Source organism: Papio anubis, chromosome 13, assembly GCF_008728515.1.
Source record: "Papio anubis isolate 15944 chromosome 13, Panubis1.0, whole genome shotgun sequence".
Classification (NCBI taxonomy): Eukaryota; Metazoa; Chordata; class Mammalia; order Primates; family Cercopithecidae; genus Papio; species Papio anubis.
The window spans coordinates 17,836,539-17,857,291 of NC_044988.1; the positions used below are offsets into that span (position 1 = coordinate 17,836,539).

A 20,753-nucleotide genomic window follows, 5' to 3' on the forward strand; every position below is an offset into this window, starting at 1 on the left:
AGAAACCAGGTCATTTTAACGTCATAGTAATCCATCTCTCTTTTTTTTTGGCCTAGGTTAGCAACAGAAGCTAATTGCAAAGAAAAGAAATATGAAAAAGAGCTATCTAGTCTCCTTAGAGGAGAGTTTTCGTGAACACATCAACTTAAATTGGTAAGAATGTGATCCAAAGTTTCTGAGGCAGCCATCAAATTTCACAGGAGATTGAAGGCAAAGTGCTTAATTTCATTTTGTAGTCATCTATTGCTTTTTGCCCCTTTGGCGGAACAAAATGTGAAAAGAGAGAGCGAGAGAGCTGATGACAAACACTAAGATCAGAGCTAAAATGGAAAGGCCACGTACCCCAATGATGGCGTTCAGTTCTGCCATGGTCACCTGCTTGGCCCGTTCCACAGCCTGCACCACTTGTTGCTGGTGCTATAAATGAAGATCAGAAACAGAATACAATTATTTGTTTTCTACTCAGTCAAGAAAGCTTTTCCTAACATGTCCTCTAACTTCAATTACATGCAAAACAGCATTCGGGGGATCTCCAGGTGTCCAATACAAGCCTGAGGTGATGGATGACTAGATGTCTATGGTATATCTGGGTCCACAAAGTTGAGGAGTCACTGGGCATCCAACTGCAGGTACCATCTCTGTGACCCCATGAAGAATGCTCCTTGACAACAGCTTAAATTTCACTTTAAAGTTATGGTACATTTTGACCACACATCTGCTATCGGTACTAACAAACAAAACACAATCCATCCCACTTGCTTTCTTTGTACCCACTCCCTTTTCTCTTCGCTGTCTACATTAAAGTTTTTAAAAATTATTTCCTGGAAGCAATTATTTTTAACTTTTCTCCTAATACCGGTTAGCGTACACACCGGAAGGACATACAGAATGCAATATACATGTTGCTTCTGGAAATGTACAAATTGTTCGTGTTTTCACTCCTATCATGAAGGGCTGCATATTTAAAAGAGATCAAAAACGTAGAACTCAAGTTTAAGAACTTCAGGTATTTCTTTTAAATCCAACAGAAAAACTAAAGCCCACAAAAGTGTACGATACTTTTTTTTCTTCAAAAAACTAGGATGGACAGTGCAGGAATATCCCTCCATCCACGATTCAGTTCCAGTGAGAATAAGTAAGAACTGATGTTAGTAATTTTTGTAACAGAAAAAGTAGCACAGAAATCTCTGTACAGAGGCACTCATATATATCTAGACACAAAAGTGCTTACAAGAATTACCCCCTCCAAATATTATATAAATATTATTTCCCATTAAAACATTTGACCACTCTAGTATCTACAGTCAATTTTGGTTTAAAATCAGTCTTACTGGGTTTCTTTCAACTTGGTTTAGTGAATGAAGAACCAAAGGAACTGCGCTGTGAAACAAGTACTCTTCTGTATGCCTGAAGAGTCTTATTTTGGTTAATCTCAGTTGAAAAATTTAGCTAACTTTCTTCACTTATTTGAGGTGAGTACGAGCTCAACTACCACACTGCTTAATACATACAAAAAGCTATCAGTTCAATGTGGAATTCTCCATGAACCACCTGGTCCCCCTTCCAAAACCCTCAAATATACAGTTACTGAGATTAACTAGGGTGACCATTTTCACCTCTGAGCTGTGTGAGGGGAATGGGGAGGCCAGGTGGAAAAGGAAACCACTTTAAATTAATTATCTACAATGTGATGTTTTCACTCTTGGTTTTCTAATAGAAATGCATATTTTGTGTCTATGACTAATGGAAAGAAAAATGTCAAATAATAGACCATTGAATCTTAGGCTTTTAATAGACTCTGATTATTAAACTATATACTTTTTAATTTTTTTTAATTGTAGGCGTTCCAGTTTCAAAGCAGGAGCTTAAGAAGCAATCCCAAAGTCTGTCTATAGATGTGTCCATTCCATTCCTTTACTCCTTATAAAATTTGCCAACATGGAAGAAAAGTATTTCTTTCTCTGAAGCAAGTAAAAATCTTCAGGGATTTTGAAAATATTAGAAGGAACAGAAGGGCACAGTCAATAAAATGGCCAGCAACTGTCATTTCAGGTTCCCCTAAAGCCAATCTGGCCATGTATGTATACTGAGCACTTACTATGTGCCAGACACAGAGCTCATGTTCACATTTAAGACAATGTGATTCTCTCGGTGGTGAAAAACGGCAGTACTTGGAAAACAAACAAACAAAAAGTAGGATAGAAATGTTCATGGGATTTTCCACCTTTTACTTTCCTATACTCAACAATGATATTGGTTAGCATAGACACCGGAAGGACATACAGAATGCAACATACATGTTTCTTCTGGAAATGTGCAAAGTGTTTGTGTTTTAACTCCTATCATGAAGGGCTGTATATTTAAAAGAGATCAAAAACGTAGAGCTCAAGTTTAAGAACTTCAGGTATTTCTTTTAAATCTTTGAAGATTTAAAAGATTTAAAAGAAACTTAAAACTTCAGAACTAAAACAAAGGACCACACTTAGTCACATCCAACACAGGTATCATTCATTCTACTCACGCATTCATTCATTCAACAAAAGTTTTAAAGCTCTTACTGTGCTATTTCTCTCTGTTACTAATGAAATATTATCTGCAAGTATTCAAAGAATAGTTTCCATGAGACAGAGATATGGAAAATACATCTACTTAGTGCCATTCTACCATGAAGACTGTTCAACACTTGCTTCATGAACTAGATTCCAATTGCTAAAATGGGCAAAGATGCCCTAGGCAGCAGGGGATATCTTTCTGCACTGGCATTAAAATCAAGTGCATTTCTTGAGAAAACCGGAAACACACACCAGTGAGCCATAACTCTGACAGCCTAAAGAAACTCCTGCTATAAAGCTAAAATGACAATGGAAGTCATGATTCAGCTTCTCCTTTTGACAGCAATGGCCATGGGCTGATACAGTATCTGAACTTTACCTGCAGCTCAGAATTCTACTTCCCTATTTCTGCTTACAACCCGTGAATCATTCACTGTTTAAGGACCTTTTGAATAGAAGCTCCCTAAGGCAAACAATGCCTCCTCCCCTGTGTGCTCTGAAAGCACCAGAAACACCCTAATATATTAGCTCACTCAGCCACACCATGTAACATTACACTACAGCCTGAGGAAGCACCCACCAGGGAAGGTGAGAAAATTAAAACTCAAACAGGAAGAAGGGGCAAAAGATTACATACAAAAGAGAAAAATGAACACGCAAGGAAGCCCAAAGTACTCCTGTAAACTGTCCCAGGAGGCATTTTTTTTTTTTTTTTTCCATTTTCGGGTTTTAACAAATAAGCTCTCACTCAGAAAATATAGCAAGTTTTTCACATCTTCTTAGAACTATGAGGGCTTTCCCATTATGTCTGCCTTGTCATCCATTTTCCCTTCCCTCCCCAATCTGTCCTCTCTTCCCACTCCACCCACATCTCATTTCCTCTTCTACTTCCTGCTTGTTCCCTCTGCCACCAAGCCAGCGCTAGCACCAGAGTGGCAGGTCCAGCCAATCTGCAGAGAGCAACAGTGTTGTCATGCTTACTGCGCCGGCTGCTCACTCAGATACAAGTGTCCTGTTTGAACGTGCCACCAGTACCACCAAATGAAATGCCACTAAGAACGTATTAATGAGCCAAGGGTAAGAGAGGGGGCCTCTAACTGGGATTGTGAAGAGACAAAACAAATGCCCAATTATTTATTATTTAAAATACTGTAATTTACAATTTAAAAAAACAATTCTAAAAACAAAACCCTTAGATTGTGGTGACGGTTATACGACTCTAAAGTTACTGAGAAGTATTGAACCATACACTTAAAATTAGTGAATTTTATGGTGTGTAAATTATACCTCAGTAAAAATAATTTAAAAAAAAAAACAGTGACTTAAGTAATACAAACATGGTTGCAGGGGAATGGGCCAGTAAAATGAAATTCTGTACATTAAATCACTTGCCTTACTTCCATCATCATAAAATTATTTTTGGCATTTGTTCAGAAAAAGTATTAATATTTTTTTCTATAAGAAACTAAAATAATACAAGCTCATAAGTCCAACAAAGTCTGCTAAAAAACAGACCTTAACAAACCAGTAGTATGTCTATAGTAGCTGTTTAATGCATATTTCTCAGAGGGTATTATGATGAGAACACCTGACATGCCAATGTACAGCAACAGATGCAGTACTTCTAATAAAAAACAGTAACAGAAAGTTACAGCACACCTTAGAACTTTTAAAAAAACATAAAACAAAAACAAAAGAACTCCCCTAAGGAATAAATGAAACAAAAAGACAAAATGTTGATTATTGTCGATGTTTAGTATGGGTACCTGTAGGTTCAGTATATTCTCCCTCTACTTTTAAAGTATGCTTCAAACTTTTATAAATTAAAATTTTTAAAAAACATTAAAAAAAATACTCCCCGTATTGATTGGGGTAGTAAAGGAGTATAAGGGTAGAGATAGATACAAAATGAAATAAAATGAGCTAGGATTCTCATAATGAACATTAATTAAAGTCTCCAACATGTGGCGAGGTGAAAGTAAGACCAATGGCCCTGCTTCTCACACGAAGAACTCACATACAGAGCATGTCTTAGAGGAATACAGGACATAACACAGAGAGAAGTTTTAGAAATGCCCAGCACACTTCCCAGGGCATCTGGGAAGCCTTTGTGTTTTTTTCATCCATTCATTCTAATATTTATTAAACACCTACTATGCACCAGACACTGTGGTAGGGAGACACTGTGGTTAGAGTAAGGAACAAGAACCAGTCTTTGATCTCATAGAATTTAAACTCTATCAAGGAAAACAGTCAGTGAATTAATGCTCAAAAGGCTCTATAATTACAACTGGAGGATAACTTCCATAAGAAAATTACAGGATGCTATGCAATCATTTATCAGGGAAATATCTTAAACTAATCTTGGGGCTAGGGGAAGATTCCCTTAGGAAGCTGACCTGACAACTGAGACCTGAAGGATTTGCAGGAATTCTGCAGATGAAGAATGAGGAGAAAAGAATTCCAGGCAGAGGGAAGAGAACTGGGTAGGGGCCTTAGAGGAAGAGCAAGAATGTCTGTGTGGCTGCAAGAGGTAGGGCAGGGAGGGGATGCAGCTGCAGACAAGCGGAGTAGAATTTCGTAGGACCTTCCTGGGTATGACAAGACATAAGCAAGAACACTTTAAAGTAGAAAGGGTGTGCACACAAAGAAAAATAAAGGCAAATGGATGAAGACGTGAGTGTAGCACCGGAATGCTTTAAAGAACCAGGTATTAGTGGGAAATGAATTCTGGCAAGACAGAAGGCGGCCAAAAAGGGCTTTGCATGACATGCAAAAAAGTTGGACTTTATCCTGGTAGGAAATGAGATGTTATTAAAAATTTTTAAGCAGCTGTGTGCTATCAGTTCTGCATTTGAGTAAGATGGATCTGGGAAAAGTAAAGAAGGTGGATGGCAGAGAGGTAAACCAGGTTGAAGGGTGAACAGTTAGAGGGCTGCAATATTCTAGAGTGAAAGATACTTAGGCCCGAACTTGGATCAAATGCCCTTTCGGCTAATAGGAGCCATTAGCCACATGTACTTAAGAAGCCACTCATAGAAATTCAGAACTGGAAAAGGCCTTTAGAGATCATGAGACCCAGATACCACAGCACCGCAGGCACTATTAACAATCAACCAACCAACCAACAAAAGACTCTCCCTATCTCCAAAAGCATGCAGATTTCTAAACGCTGTCTGGGCCGAGCGGATTGGGATGGTGGAACTACAGTACCAACCACAACCCAAAGGCCACTGATCCACTGAATGAATCTCCTCTGTCACACCCTAACCAGTTTCTCCTTGAGCACCTCCTGTGAAAGGAATTCACTACCTCATGGACAAGCTTTTTCCATTTTGGGATAATGAGCCCTAATACTAAGTTGAAATCTACCCTGTCATAAATTCTTTCCCACTGGACCCAGTTTTGTCTCTAAATTCTCCTCCATTGACTGACACTCAAAGTATATGAAAATGGCATAATGCATGTTCTCAATTTTATCTCTTCCAGGTTAACCATCCTCAGGCCACTCAACAATTTCTCTGTGTCATGGGCTCTAGCCCACTCGTCCATCCTTCTGGCTAGTCTCCTTGTAGTGCACAATGTGTCTAGAACACAATACTCCAGGTATGGCCAAGCAGATCAAATTCAAGTGAAAGTGTCATTCCATGTCTGCTAAGTCAGGCTAAAAAATCCCACTAAAAGCCTTTTTCAGCAACTCTATTAAATTTACTGGTACAAATCAACTTTAAATTTAACCCAATCTCCCCAAATCAGCCTTTCCTATACAGTATTCAAAGAAATGTTAATTTGATACAGTTTGCATATTTGTCCCAGTTCAAATCTCACATTGAATTGTAATTCCCAATGCTGGAGGTGGGGCCTGGTGGGAGATGTCTGGGTCATGGGGGTCAATCTCTCATGGCCTGATGTTGTCTTCACAATAGAGTGAGTTCTCACAAAATCTAGTCCTTAAAAAGTGTGACACCTCCCCTCTCAATCTCTCTCTCCCTTCTTTTCTGCTTTCACCATGTGATATGCCTGCTCCCACTTCGCCTTCCACCATGAGTAAAAAAAGCTCCCTGAGTCTTCCCCAAAAGCCAAGTAACGTTGGTGCCATGCTTGTGCAGCCTACAGAACCATGAGCCAATAAAGCCTTTTCTTTATAAATTACCCAGTCTCAGATATTTCTTTATAGCAATGCAAGAACAGCCTAACACAGTCACACAAGAAATTAAGTATTACTTTAGATATTCCTTAAACACATACATACACATACACGAACACAGCTTTAATTTGGCACATACCTGGAGGTTGGTAAACTGCAGGTAATCTCAGCACCACAAAGCTTAGAGAGGGTAAATATGTATACCTGGCTTCCCAAACAATTTTAGTTGTGGAACATGGGATTAAAACTCTCAGGAGCACACTACTGACTGCCTACCTGGCCTTGCCTTCTCCACTCTCACTTACATGGGGACAAGGCATTCTTCACAGATAGGTAAGCTCTACAAATTCACTGCTGTCCAACAGAACTTTGGGCAATGTTGGAAATGTTCTGTATCTGTGCTAATAATATGACAGCCACTAGCCACATATGGGAGAATACTGGGCACTTGAGATGTAGCTAGAGTAACCAAGAAACTGAACTTTTAATTTTATTCAGCTTTTCATAGCTACTACTGTATTGCACAATACAGCTCTACTCAAGGTACCTTCAAACTTAGCTCCACTAATAATAATCTAATCACTACCTAACTAAAAGTCAAATAAATGAGTCAGTTCCCAAACACTCATTAATTTGTTGAGACATACAAATAAAGGTTGTCATAGCTGCCTTTGGATAAAACCCCACATTTAAACCACAGGAAAGAAAGTGCTACCTCCCGAGAATCATCTTTCACTTTCTGAGGTCAAACAGGCCATGATGCCACTAGATGAATCTCACCAAGCAGCCACTTGTCACCAAAACACATGGTCAGGTACAGCAAGCCAATCAGTCAACCACGGAACGTGGGACAGAATTACGCTCTCTGATGACCCATTCGGTATTATGAGAAAATATACGTATTTTAAATGAAAAGTTACCCATGCCCACAACCTAATGTGAAAGTCAGAAAACTGGACCAAATCCCCAGAAGCCCCAATCCGTGTCTATTATTCATTTTAGGACATTCTTCCGATATACGGCACTGTCACAACATATCACCAAGACGGACAAAATGGCTCCGACCGGGAAGCAGATGTACCCTGTGCAGGCTGCTGGCACTTACGCGAGCACTCTCTAAAGATGGTCTTAGGGCTGGCACTGCATGCTTGCCAGGGGATCTCTGCAATGTTAACCATGCTCTCCTATACCAAACCTGTTATCACAAGTCATTGATTCCTTACAAAGTTAACAAGCACTAAGACAAGTTAACCTGGCACAATTGTAAGGCGATAACACTGCCACCAGTGCATATAACCACTGCATTTTCTTCATTTCCTCCCGAAGGCACAATATGAAAGTGACTGATCACATTTTTCAACTTTCATTTCACAATTATTCTATACATGCAAAATGTGGCTCCAAGTAATTCAGTACCATATTAACCCAGGTGCCCAAGTAAACAGCATCTGAGATATACCCATATATCATAATGTAGTAGAAGGGGTTTGTTTTCCATCAAATTACATGGACCAAATTTATGGCATGTCCAAAACAGGAGTTTATGTATCGTTTGATATGACTAGCTTTTCCAGCCTATTGGACTTGTAATTCAAACTCATACTATCACTATTATGTAACTGACTATTATTTTCTGCCATATAAATGCAATGGAGAGTGCCCAAATGCTAGTTGGTACTATGTGTTAGAAAAACTAACAGGGCGATACAAACCAAGTTTTAAGTTAAAATTAAACTCGCACCAGAGAGCATTCAGGTTGGTATGGAAGTTCCCTTTTCCCTAGGTAAACATAAGCATAAAAATGGAAGGTTTCCATTTTTAGGTCCTAATTTCCCTTTTATATTCTAAATATTCTAACGATCAGAGAACTATTGTTAAATATTGTAAAAAGAATAATGTCTTCTTTGTTTCATTTGTTAAACCAGTATTTTCTTACAATAACTGATGCAAGGGAAAAACAACTCTGTCCACGGGCAAGCGCAGCCCCCGGTGTGCTCCTCATCGTCTCTGTGAGGACTGGGCTGCAGGGCTCTGCCACCAGCCTCTAAGCAGCTTGGCTTTTGTTTCAACTCAAAAAACCACCACCACCACCGAAAAAACAGTCATAGAATTACAGGAGTGGAGAAGGAGGAAAATGTCCATCCTCCTTGGCACCCAATGATAGAAACAAGTCTGCTAATAACAAGGTTAAAAATGAATGCCATTTCTCTAAAGGTAACAACGACTACGAGTTTAATAAATGAGAATAAGGAAGCCACTGGTCACAAGAAACTCAAATACAGACAGCCCACAGAGGCCATACCATTCATGTAGGTTCTTTTCCATCCCCTGTGAATGTATGAATGTATGATGGGTGACTCTTCTCCAACATTTGAATGGTAAGTAAGAAACTTCTATAACAAGAACTACGCATTATTTTGTATCTTATATAACTGAAAAACATGAGATGTGCTAATTACATAGTCAAAGCTAGAGTTTATTATGTAAAGATAAACCATTAGCAGTAACAATAATAATAGCCATAGTTTTTATTTTGTGCACAGTATTATGTCTGGAAGCAAGTGACAGTTGTCCCCCAATATCCCTTCTCTTACACTGGTATAAGTTTTAGGGAGGCGTAATGGTCACTCAGCTAAGACTACATTTCCGTATCTCCCTTACAACTATCTGTGGGCAGGTAACTAAGTGCTGGCCACTGTAAAGAGGGCAACCTTAAAAGGATATAACTTGCCCATTCCTTTCTCTTTCCTACTGGCTGAGGCTAGGGCAAGACACAATGGTGCTAGGATGATGAACGCCAATATAAAAGGAACCAAATTCACAATATCGTGGAGTCACCAAATTAGCTGCAGATGGCTTCGCTGCCAACTGTCACTATTACCTGAGAGAGAAACAAGCTTTTTTTTTTTCTTGAAAAAACCACTGTTCCTTTAATCTCTGTTAAAGCAGCCAAACATTCAGTGAGGTCCTTTCACACTATCACGAATCCTCATATAACAATCCTACAGTACAGGTATCCCATTACACTGAGAAGCAAACTGCAGCCCAGAAAAGCTAAGTATTTTGCTCAACATTGTAAAGAAAGCAAGTGGCTGAGCCAAGATTTAGTCCTGGGTCTGGCTGACCTCCAGCTTTTATCACATTGCCTCTTGCCTAACATGGCTCTTCCAATGAATGTGCTCCTTGTTACTGAAGCAACGAGTTTCTGAAAAATACAACTGTACCCTGGAGAATGATTTTCAACTATAACATAATAAACTTTTCACCTACTGACCTACTGCTTTTCAAGGGTTTGAGGTTCTCAAAGATCTTAAGAACATCTTGTGGATCACTGTGAAACATACACTAGCCTAAAAGTGATCCTTATAGGGATCCTTACAGTGCAGAAAACACAACTATCCTCCAACAGGTCCTCAACTAAGTGCACCGTATTTTCTGCTTAATCTAATACGTTAAGACAAATACCTACTGGTTTACTAAAAAAAAAAAAAATATTCCCTTCCTCCTGAAAGACAATCTGTGTGGAGCTCAATGTCCATTGTTGGAAGCAGCTACTGGAACTGCAAGGCCTAGCTAACTCCACAGGAAGACTGCCAGCCAGCTTGTTTTGAAATATTACCTTGAACTCTTCCCAGTTTTTACTAAGTCATTCCTTTCCAAATGTCTAAGGACCCAAAATAACCTGAAATAGAATCTATTTCCCTGGAAGTAAAATAGGAAAAGAGTGGGTGGGGAAAGGGCATTCCCTATGCCAAATCTGTTACATTTTGATACATACAATACACATTGTAAAGGTGGGCTGACTCTCCTTATTCTATAGGAATACTAAAGCTTAGAGAGATCAACTTTGCAATGCAAAGCTAGTGAAGAGGGAGACCTGGCCCAATTCTAAATTAGCAGAAATGCTGTCCCTTACATTTTCAGTCCACCTTAGAACTTTCAGTCCACCTTAGACTCTCTACGTAGATATGTTCCTGGAATTGGGGGGTAGAGGAGGAGCTGTTACTGGGACACTGGAAGCAATACAATATTTATTGGCAATTCTCAGTTTTACTAAGGACCCACTGAGGCCTAACGATGTATAAGCTATATCTGAAAATTGCCAGTGGAAACAAACAAAAACACAGATTTTTAGCTAGTTCAGGGCCCTGGATTCACTTTTAATTTTCATTTTTTCTTCTATAAGGGCATTAGAGAGGAAGATAATCAATTCACATTCTTCCCAAATGCAATGATTAGAAAAGGGAGGGAGGGTTGGTTCTAGGTCCTCCCAAGAGAAAACAGAGCTCCACTGCTGCTACTGTAGTTAATACTACTAGTCAATGGCAGTAGGTGATTACTGTGTGCTAAGCTACCCGGGTATAATCCCAAGTAATCTTCACAGACACTGGATGTGTTTCACGCTATGATTAACTTCATCATACAGATGAGGAAACTGAGGCTTACAGAGGCAAATCACTTGCTAAAGGTCACCCAGCTTAGCCCGGTTAGAGTAAACCACACGATTTGTAATAGGGAGGCCAGGACCCAGATCCAACTGTCATCATCCTGGCATCTCTTGTTTACGGAACTGCCAACTCAGAGTTGATATTTATAGTTCTTCCCCTGCAAATGAGACCGAAATAGGTAAAGGAAAGAGCTTCCCATTTACCACCTTGAGATTGCTTTTTGAAGAAGAAAGTTGAGGCTTATCCATTCCTAAAAGCTGAAAAGTGAAGTCAGAGAAAAGAGCAGCAAGGGACAGACGAGGGTTCACAAGGTTTTTCTAAATTCTGATACTGAGAATCTTGTGACGTTCTATGAACTCCAAGTGATGGGTACTCCCTTTTCCTGATAGGAGCTGGCAGTATCTTTGTCAAATGCTTGTACCTCTGGAAGCAGCTGTACGTGAGTGCAACAGCACATCATTAAAGAATATATTGGCTCTAATATTCTTAAATGTTTTAGTAAACTCTAATAGGAAAATATTTTTCTGTGATTTTTATACACAGACACACTTCAAGTACTTCTGAACTACAATTATACAACTCATTTCTAAAAAGGAAAAGTCTTGAAGTTAAAGCTAAATTTATTTCATAGTTATCATTCAGTACTATATAATTTTTTTAAGTTTAAAAAAAATGTGGTAAACCAGACGCAAGCAATATTAAGCAGGTATATTAATCAACACACGGGGGCTAAATTAAAAAGAAACTTCATCTAACAATATGTAAATATACCCCTTGTTCCCATCAAAGTCCAAAAAGCCTGACTTCAGATGTTCACAATTGCTCCAGCCACTGTTTGGTTAGCTTGTGCACTACTCTTCAGGAATTGTTTTGCTGTTTTCTAAATATGATCATTTAATTTTTAAATAAAAACATTTTAAAATAAAGTCTAATGCAGCAGCTGCCGTTTTGGCAGTGAGACTGTCACACAGAGAGTCGGTGTTAAAAGATCAGATTAAGAGCCTTCAGTCCTGGCACAGAGTGATGCTCACAGCCATGCAAGAGTGATTTTCCATGCCTCTGAAGAGACAGGAAATAGAATTCATCTTCCTCTAATAACCTGCTCCTCCCCTCCCTCCAGATTATGGTCCATCTGGCTTCAGGGCAGAAGCAAAGAGTCCAATGCTCACAGAATGCACAGAAGAAGAAACAAGGTGGACGATGTTCAGATAAAAAAACATCAGAGATGCCCTGATTTGAAGGAAACAAACATGTTTGTGCTCACACAATAAAAGATATACACATACCTTAGGAAACTAGAAAAAGATGAGCAAATTAAATCTAAAGTAAGCAAAAGAAAATATATACACAGAACTGGCATTTAGAAAATCATGGCATAGATCAAGGGTGTCCAATCTTTTGGATTCCCTGGGCCCCACTGGAAGAAGAAATCACACACACATCCCATTTTATGTGGGCTACACATAAAGTACACCAACGATAACTGATGAGCTTTAAAAAAATTGCAAAGAAAAATCTCATAATGTTTTAAGAAAGTTTACAAATTTGTGTTGGGCCACATTCAAAGCCATCCTGGGCCACATGTGGCCCACAGGCCCTGGGGTTGGACAAGCTTGGCATAAATCATTATCATGAGTCAAGGATTTCAACCAAGAAATGTCAAAGTATTTGGGAAATAAATAGTTCAGTGGTATGACAACAGTTAAGTATGACACCTTTCTTCCCAGACTAGAGCAAATGAGTTGTAGTATCTCCCCATGGCTTTCATCTACAGGTATAACTCTCTAAGACAATTAATTTCAGTCCAGTCTTGCTCAGCACCACTCCCATTATACATTCTGTTCCCACTGGGCCTGCTCACACAAACAACATAATTCATGTGGGAAAACAACTCATTGTCAAATCAGCTTCATCGACATCCCTAAGACAACCTTCCACTTCTGAACACAACCCACAGATCCTGCAGAAATGTGATGAGACCAAAGCCGTACCAGTGATCATACTCAGGGGTCTGTGCCTACAGAGGCCCAAAGTCTAATACCACCCCAGCGATAATTCCAACTTTTCCCTGTCACCTTAGAACATGACATCCTAGCCTGGTTACAGCTCTGTGGGTCACACATTCTTTCCATTCTCCATCCCCATAAAGCAGAGCTGCTTAAAGTAAAAAATACACACTAGTCTGGATCAGGCAGGGAGCAGTCAGGCTTCCAAAAGAAATGCAAATGCACCCCTTGACTCTCATTCACCAAGCCATCTAATCTAGTCATAAGCAAATCTTAAGTAAAAACAGGCAAATGGGGATATGACTGGTGGTAGGTTTTGTGGTCACAGCTAAAGGAGGAGAAAAGACAACATATCCTTTGTTTATCAAGACCCAAAAGAGCATGTGAATTCAGAGTGTCAACAAGACTTGTGAATAGGAGTGCCCCTCCCCAGTACATACCTATGAAGGGTACCCACAGTTACTCAAGTCTAACCCAGTTCAGACCAAGGAAAAAAATCATATATAGCAACCTGCATATCTGTAATACACGTGCATGCTCAAATACTGGCCACACAACATTGGCACAGGCCCGCTGGCAGGCAGGTGAATGAACCTCTCTCCTGAAAAGCAGTGACCCAACACTTACAGAGCAGCTGAAAGGTAGGAAGAAAAGTGCCTCTGTGCCTTCTCAGCCCAAGGCACAAAGTATTGCGGCTAAAGACATGCAGCTATTTCATTAGCTCCTTCCTTCTTAAAGTGGATCTTACCTGAGCAAATGAAGGCATTCAGTAATCCAGAAGCAAAAAATTATCTTTTTCCAGTATTCTCACTTCAACTTTGTAACTACCAAAAGCAAGCAGGGAGAGAAAAAAAAAGCCACAAGGAAGCCAACAAGCACTAGAAATGCATCACTTTATTTCAACCTGTGCCTGTTCGCTGACAGCATGCACTTCCCCGGAGGAGAGCAAGAGAACTAGTGAGCCGCATGCCGGGCCTTAGCAATGTGCTAAGCCTACCATCACCAAAGCCTAATTTTGAGAAAAGTGGCACTCAGAGAAACGAGTTCATTGAGTTCATCTTGCAGATCTTTTCCCAAAAGCACAATAATATAAAGACTTAATCAGGTAACAAGAAGTAAACGTTTAAAAGTAGCTAGCCAAAAGCTTCATTAGTTTGTTTATTACATAAAGTCTTTCCATTTGATATGTCTTTTGCCAATTCTTAATGCCCAATGACAATAGTACAGAGTAAGCTCCTGTTTTCCTGGTAATTTTTCAGTCTACCCTATTAGGTACCATTATGACAAACAAGCATAATTCTGAGCAATACTACAAAGATAGCAAAATATTTTAATGACTGAATTTTGCTTAGCCCAACTAGAAAATATTCCATTACATAAACACATTTAAATCATATTCCACAGAAAGTTATTAAGGTATACAAGTTGGAGTGAGAACACTGTTTCTTAGAAATGAAAATAAAATACAAACACGAAGAGACTGGCAAGGCCAGAGAGTCAGTTCTACAATCCCTTTTCTGCAAAACCACTAAAATGGCAACTTCTAGTCCAGTGCCTAAAATCAACTACCTTACCTCTTGGGACAGGAAAGGAATGACTTGTGCACAGATAGCATTCAGCCTCTTGACAATCTCTGCCTGCAAAAAATAAGGGAAAGGAAAGCAATAAAGAGAACAGTCAGCTGGTTACAGATTCCCGAAATATTAACAGGATGATATTAAAACATACTTTATAATTTGGCTGGCATATTTCCTAAGGAAGAGGAAAACCATCTCATCAGCAAGCCCATTAAAAGGAAGCAATGACAACAGTGCCACATTAACAGCACAATTTATTAACCAGCATTCATCTTAACAAGTTAACTTCAAGCATCAGGGCAATATAAAATGGAATTTAATTTCCATGACTGGAAATCAGTTTTCAACAGCCTTCACTAGGACCCTTGCTCATACTAACATTTTTCATAAAACCTGCAGTCTTCTAACTCTTAAGAACTTAGATAAGTAAAGATCCATTCTTTCCTACATCTCAACTCCTTCAATTAGCAACTCATTGGATTTCTATACTTGTGGCCTTTGCTTTAAAAACACTGGTGCTGTGATTTTAAACTCAAGACCCTGAACTTCTGAAACAGCAGCACCCAACCAACCCAAAAAAGTTGGTTAATTCAGATTCTTATAAATTCTTGGAGAATGAGATGTTTTCTTCAACCATAAAAATTTCCAAATGTGTCCTACCAGGGTTTTCAGTGTACAGAGGTTGAGATATGCTAAAATCTTATTACACTTAGCAGAAAGCAATCTGTATGTATCTGGAAACTATCCTTGGGAACTTTTTTTTTTTTTTTTCCTGTGGATATGCAAAAGTCCCAACAATGTCAGAGAACAGTCTATTCTCTAATAATTTTTAGAAGTACAGACATTTTGAACCAATAAGATGCTACTGTAAGTTAAGAAAAACAAAAAAAACAAAACAAAAAAAAACCCACTACCTGTTTTCTTTAAAAAGTTACCCACAGCTTTACCAATGTTTATCTTAATTTGTATTTTCAGATGGTGCTTTGTATATTCTGTGATGTATAAATACATAGTTTTTTAAATACACATACATACAAAATAGTTTATATTTTAATGATGGAATGGAGGAAAGACAGCTAAGAAGAATTGAAAGACAGAAAATGTAAAGCAATTACTATCCCTAAGACATTCTTAAATTCCATCCAGGGTCAGTTCCTCATTTTATGAGAGGCCCAAAATGCCTTTTCTTGCCAAGTCATTACCAGAATGACAGTGACACTCTACTTGTGCAATCTAGGCTTCCTTCTTTCATCAGCAACCCTTCTAACTGTGTAGCTATGCAATCTTTTAAATGCCAGCACCTTAAAAACTTTGCCAGCCAAAAGAAAACACAAATTCACCATGAAGTTTCAAACCTAAGCTTTCCATTCCAGCCTGCATTCCTAACAAGATGGACAAAAACCCAGCACCAATAAGCGGCAGTGAATAAGGACCCAACTGTGCTGACCTGATTTAATTTACTGCACTAGCCCCATGGAGCATTTAGCCATCCTTTAAGCATGCTTAAGCCACCATGAAGAGCTGCAACGGGAATCACCAAACCACTCTCCACCTGGACGAACATACCACAGTGGTTATGGGGTGAAATTCCAGGGTGAGCTAAGAAAATAAAGTAGCATTCACCAGGCTGAAAGTACTGCGTCTCAAAGGCATTTGGTTGTTAAGCTTTTTGCAGGGAGAGGTGGAGGGGGAGAGAATAAAAGATAATGAGACACTTTGGGGCAGACCAAACTGATGATTCTAATGCTTAGAACCATCTGCCAAGCATATTTTCTTCATTATGTTGTTTACATAAATAAAATAGTCCCTTGCTAGGAGGGCTGAAAAATGTGTGGGCACATAAGAAAACTGAGTTCTTTAGTTTGCCTACATAATCTAGACAATAAAAACTACTCTAAGGAAACTTATTCATCTGGTGAAATAAAATTTTGGACCCAGGCTGTATTAAGTCTGAGCAACTTTTTTAAAAAAAAAATTCTACATTTTCTTAAAAATAAATGTAAAAAGCAGATGAGTCTTTTTACTAATCACGTAGGTTAACACACACACAACAGAAACGGGAGGGTAGAAACCTTCCAGACTTTTGTTAAAGGTCTCCTTTTGTTTAAAAGACTTCTTAATTTCTTTAAGTTGTCATGCCAATGGATTTTCATGGTCAGGCTAATTGGCAGTTGGGGGGTGGGATGTGTGTGTGATTTCATAAAATTAAGCAGGTCATTCTTCACTTTGAAAGCTAAAGTTGCCTCGGAAACACTGCTGCTCCCATGGTCATCTAATTTTGCCTCTTTTGTCCCATAGGACCCAGCTTTAGGGAGGCATCATTTATTTACAGGCCTTTCCACTGGGCTTCAGCGATCAGCCAATAACACTGTGGACACACACTTCTAATGGCCTATGTTTTGAAACTGAGTCTAATATAATGGCGTGGGGCCCAAACTCCTTTTCCAGCACAGCCATTAAAGGATGTAGGTTATTGCTGTTGTCACCATTGATATTTGTCATTGTAATGTAATTAGGGCCCTAAAATGATGCATTACAGCCCTTGGCACAGCTTCTATTAAAATCTTTTCTTCTGCTCACTGAACTGCGACCTGCTTTCTGATGAATAACAGACAGACAGCTTTAGGGTAAGGAGTAGATTCATCAAAGAAGTATTTTTCAGCTTTGGGGAAAGAAGGGAAAAAAGGCAACCTAGGAGGAAAAGCAATAGGGGAGGAAAAACCACAACACACATTTGAATTTCATCTGACCACTTGAAATTCTGATTGCATCTGATGAATCTTGCTTAGACAATATATTCCCAGTATTTGAATCACATGGTTAATCAGGGCTCTAATCTGCTATCCATCAGGCTACGCCAGTACTGTTAGCTTCCAATCAAATTTATAGGTGATGTGGGTCATGCATCCCTGAGCCAGTACATTCACAGATAGCCCATTTAAACAGGCAGGGATTCTGAAATATTGCTGTTAGGGTTACTAGATATTATAATGGTATTTGATGCTTTATGGACACTGCTAAACTATTGCCTTTAGATGCCCATGATATTCCAAAATAGCATTAATAGCACCAATAAAAGGACAATTGTTCATGTCAAAATGTTAACAAAAAGATCGTACAGGCAGTCACACTTTGTCAAACACATTAACAATTTTTGACAATTCCATTATACCTTCCCTATCAAGATATTCACTTAAAAACCAATAAAGGTTGCAGATGTATTTTCCTGCCCTCAACTCACTACCATTCTATTTCCTCTCTCTCAAAATTTCCCACCTTTACACCATTCTCCAACAAATCAATAAAATAAAAGTGATCATCATCCCTGCTAAAGAAAACCTTGGTTTGGGTAAAATATCTCAGAAAAACGTAAGGACAAAAAAGGCATTCTATGAAAATCCCTTGGTTATGCACTCAACACCTGACATGTGAATGTCAACAGGCTAACTCTACAGTACTGATGGACAAGTGGCCTAGGAGCATGACCAGGTAGTAACAAAACAGGAAAACACAGAAAAGAATATTTTATCCTTTATTTCTTCATACTCCAACACTCAAGAATCACTGGAAAATGTATCAACTATCTTACATCATGGGAAAGTGATGTCATGCATTGAAAAGAAAGCTGTAACTCAATCACTAGGTTAAAAAGTAACAAATACTAAAGCACACAATACCAAATACATATTTCCCTTATCACGTAACAAATTTTACTAATCATTTAAGAGACAAAAACTTAGTTGACCCTATACTTGAATTTAACTACATTCCCTGAAATAGACCTGATACAATAATCTGATTTTTATTCGGATCATTTCAGCCTATATGATTTCCTTAAAAAGACACAAATCTTATTTTAAAAACATAATAAACTTGGGTGAAAGTACCAATAGCTTTATTTTACTAATCAAAGGGATATATCAAAAGCAATTGTTGATTTTAAAAATTGTTTCATGCGTTTGTCTCTCATCAAAATCGGAACAACATTACTACGTATGTATTGTTGAAATAAAACAGAATAACAAAGTGTTATTAGGAAACCATTTCAGCAGCTAACTTAAAGCAATTACAGTTTTAGGAAACATTCCTGAAGAAAAACATTTTACCATTAGTTTTCAACACAGCAGTTTCTTGCCAAAATTTTTTTAAAAGATGAATCTGTTTATTTTATTAAATGTTTATCAAGAACATACATTCATCCACTTTTATATCAACATTTTTATAAAGGTGACAAATTAGTCCTACTTACCCTGACTGAAATACTTTTTGGAATAAACACAAATAAATCTTGCAACCCTATCACTTCACTTCACCACTAGAGAACAAAGACTGCAATTCTTTAAAATTTCAATCAGAAAATATCTTGATTTGTTCCAAATTTTCTAAAGAAACTGTACAACTTCTGAAACTGATCTTGCCTGACCCTAGATTAAAAAGTCAGAGGACTAATGAGAAATTCTTTCTAACTTAAAATCCAGACTAAACGTAAGGAAAAATGTTCAAGTACTATTGCTCTAAACTGACAACTCCATTTTTACCTTATCAAAAATCAATTTTACAAAAGTGTTAATAACATGTAACACATAAAACTAATCTTAGCTATTAACTCCTATTCAATATAGTGTTGGAAGTTCTGGCCAGGGCAATCAGGCAAGAGAAAGAAATGAAGGGTATTCAATTAGGAAAAGAGGAAGTCAAATTGCCTCTGTTTGCAGATGATAGGATTGTATATTTAGAAAACCCCATCGTCTCAGCCCAAAATTTCCTTAAGCTAATAAGCAACTTCAGCAAAGTCTCAGGAAACAAAATCAGTGTGCAAAAATCACAAGCATTCGTATACACCAATAATAGAGAGCCAAATCATGAGTGAATTCCTATTCACAATTACTACAAAGAGAATAAAACACATAGGACTCCAACTTACAAGGGATGTGAAGGACCTCCTCAAGGAGAACTACAAACCACTGCTCAACAAAATAAAAGAGGACACAAACAAATGAAAGAACATTCTATGTTCATGGATGGGAAGAATCACTATCGTGAAAATGGCCATACTGTCCAAGGAAATTTATAGATTCAATGCCATCCCCATCAAGCTACCAATGACTTTCTTCACAGAATTGGAAAAAACTACTTTAAAGTTCATATGGAACCAAAAAAGAGCCCGCACTGCCAAGACAATCCTAAGCAAAAAGAATAAAACTGCAGGTACCACGCTACCTGATTTCAAACTATACTACAAGGCTACAGTAACCAAAACAGCATGATACAGGTACCAAAACAGATATATAGACCAATGGAACAGAACAGAGCCCTCAGAAATAACACCACACATCTACAATCATCTGATCTTTGAGAAACCTGACAAAAACAAGCAATGGGAAAGGGATTCCCCATTTAATAAACGGTGCTGAGAAAACTGGCTAGCCATATGTAGAAAGCTGAAACTGGATCCTTTCCTTACACTGCGTACAAAAATTAACTCAAGATGGATGAAAGACTTAAATTTAAGACCTAACACCATAAAAACCCCAGAAGAAACCCGAGGCAATACCATTCAGAACATAGGCATGGGCAAAGACTTCATGACTAAAACACCAGAAGCAATGGCAACAAAAGCCAAAATAGACCTCTAATTAAACTAAAGAGCTTCTACAAACCAAAAGAAACTATAATCAGAGTGAACAGGCAACCTACAGAATGGGAGAGAATATTTGCAATCTACCCATCTGACAAAGGGCTAATATCCAGAATCCACAAAGAACTTAAATTTACAAGAAAAAAACAACCCCATCTAAAGGTGGGCAAAGGACATGAACAGACACTTCTCAAAAGAAGACATTTATGCAGCCAGCAGACATATGAAAAAATGCTCATCATCACTGGTCATCAGAGAAATGCAAATCAAAACCACAGTGAGATACCATTTCACGCCAGTTAGAATGGGGATCATCAAAAACTCAGGAAACAACAGAGGCTGGAGACGATGTGAAGAAATAGCAAGGCTTTTACACTGTTGGTGA

At 38.4% G+C, this 20,753-nt stretch overlaps 1 protein-coding gene across 22 annotated transcripts in view; it reads right to left on the reverse strand.

The window, feature by feature from the left end:
* LOC101026511 (transducin-like enhancer protein 4) overlaps nt 1-20,753 on the reverse strand; it is a 157,026-nt gene that overhangs the window by 100,721 nt on the left and 35,552 nt on the right. For 8 of the 22 annotated variants that reach the window (XM_031654116.1, XM_031654108.1, XM_031654115.1 and 5 more), the window contains 2 exons: nt 14,728-14,790; nt 343-417 (listed from right to left, as the gene is read on the reverse strand). The exons of 1 other annotated variant lie outside the window; for it this stretch is intronic. In XM_031654116.1, the coding sequence (XP_031509976.1) occupies nt 343-417; nt 14,728-14,790 (138 nt within the window). The remainder of the gene's footprint in view (nt 1-342; nt 418-14,727; nt 14,791-20,753) is intronic. 13 more of the 22 variants (XM_031654124.1, XM_031654113.1, XM_031654123.1 and 10 more) reach the window with 2 other exon arrangements.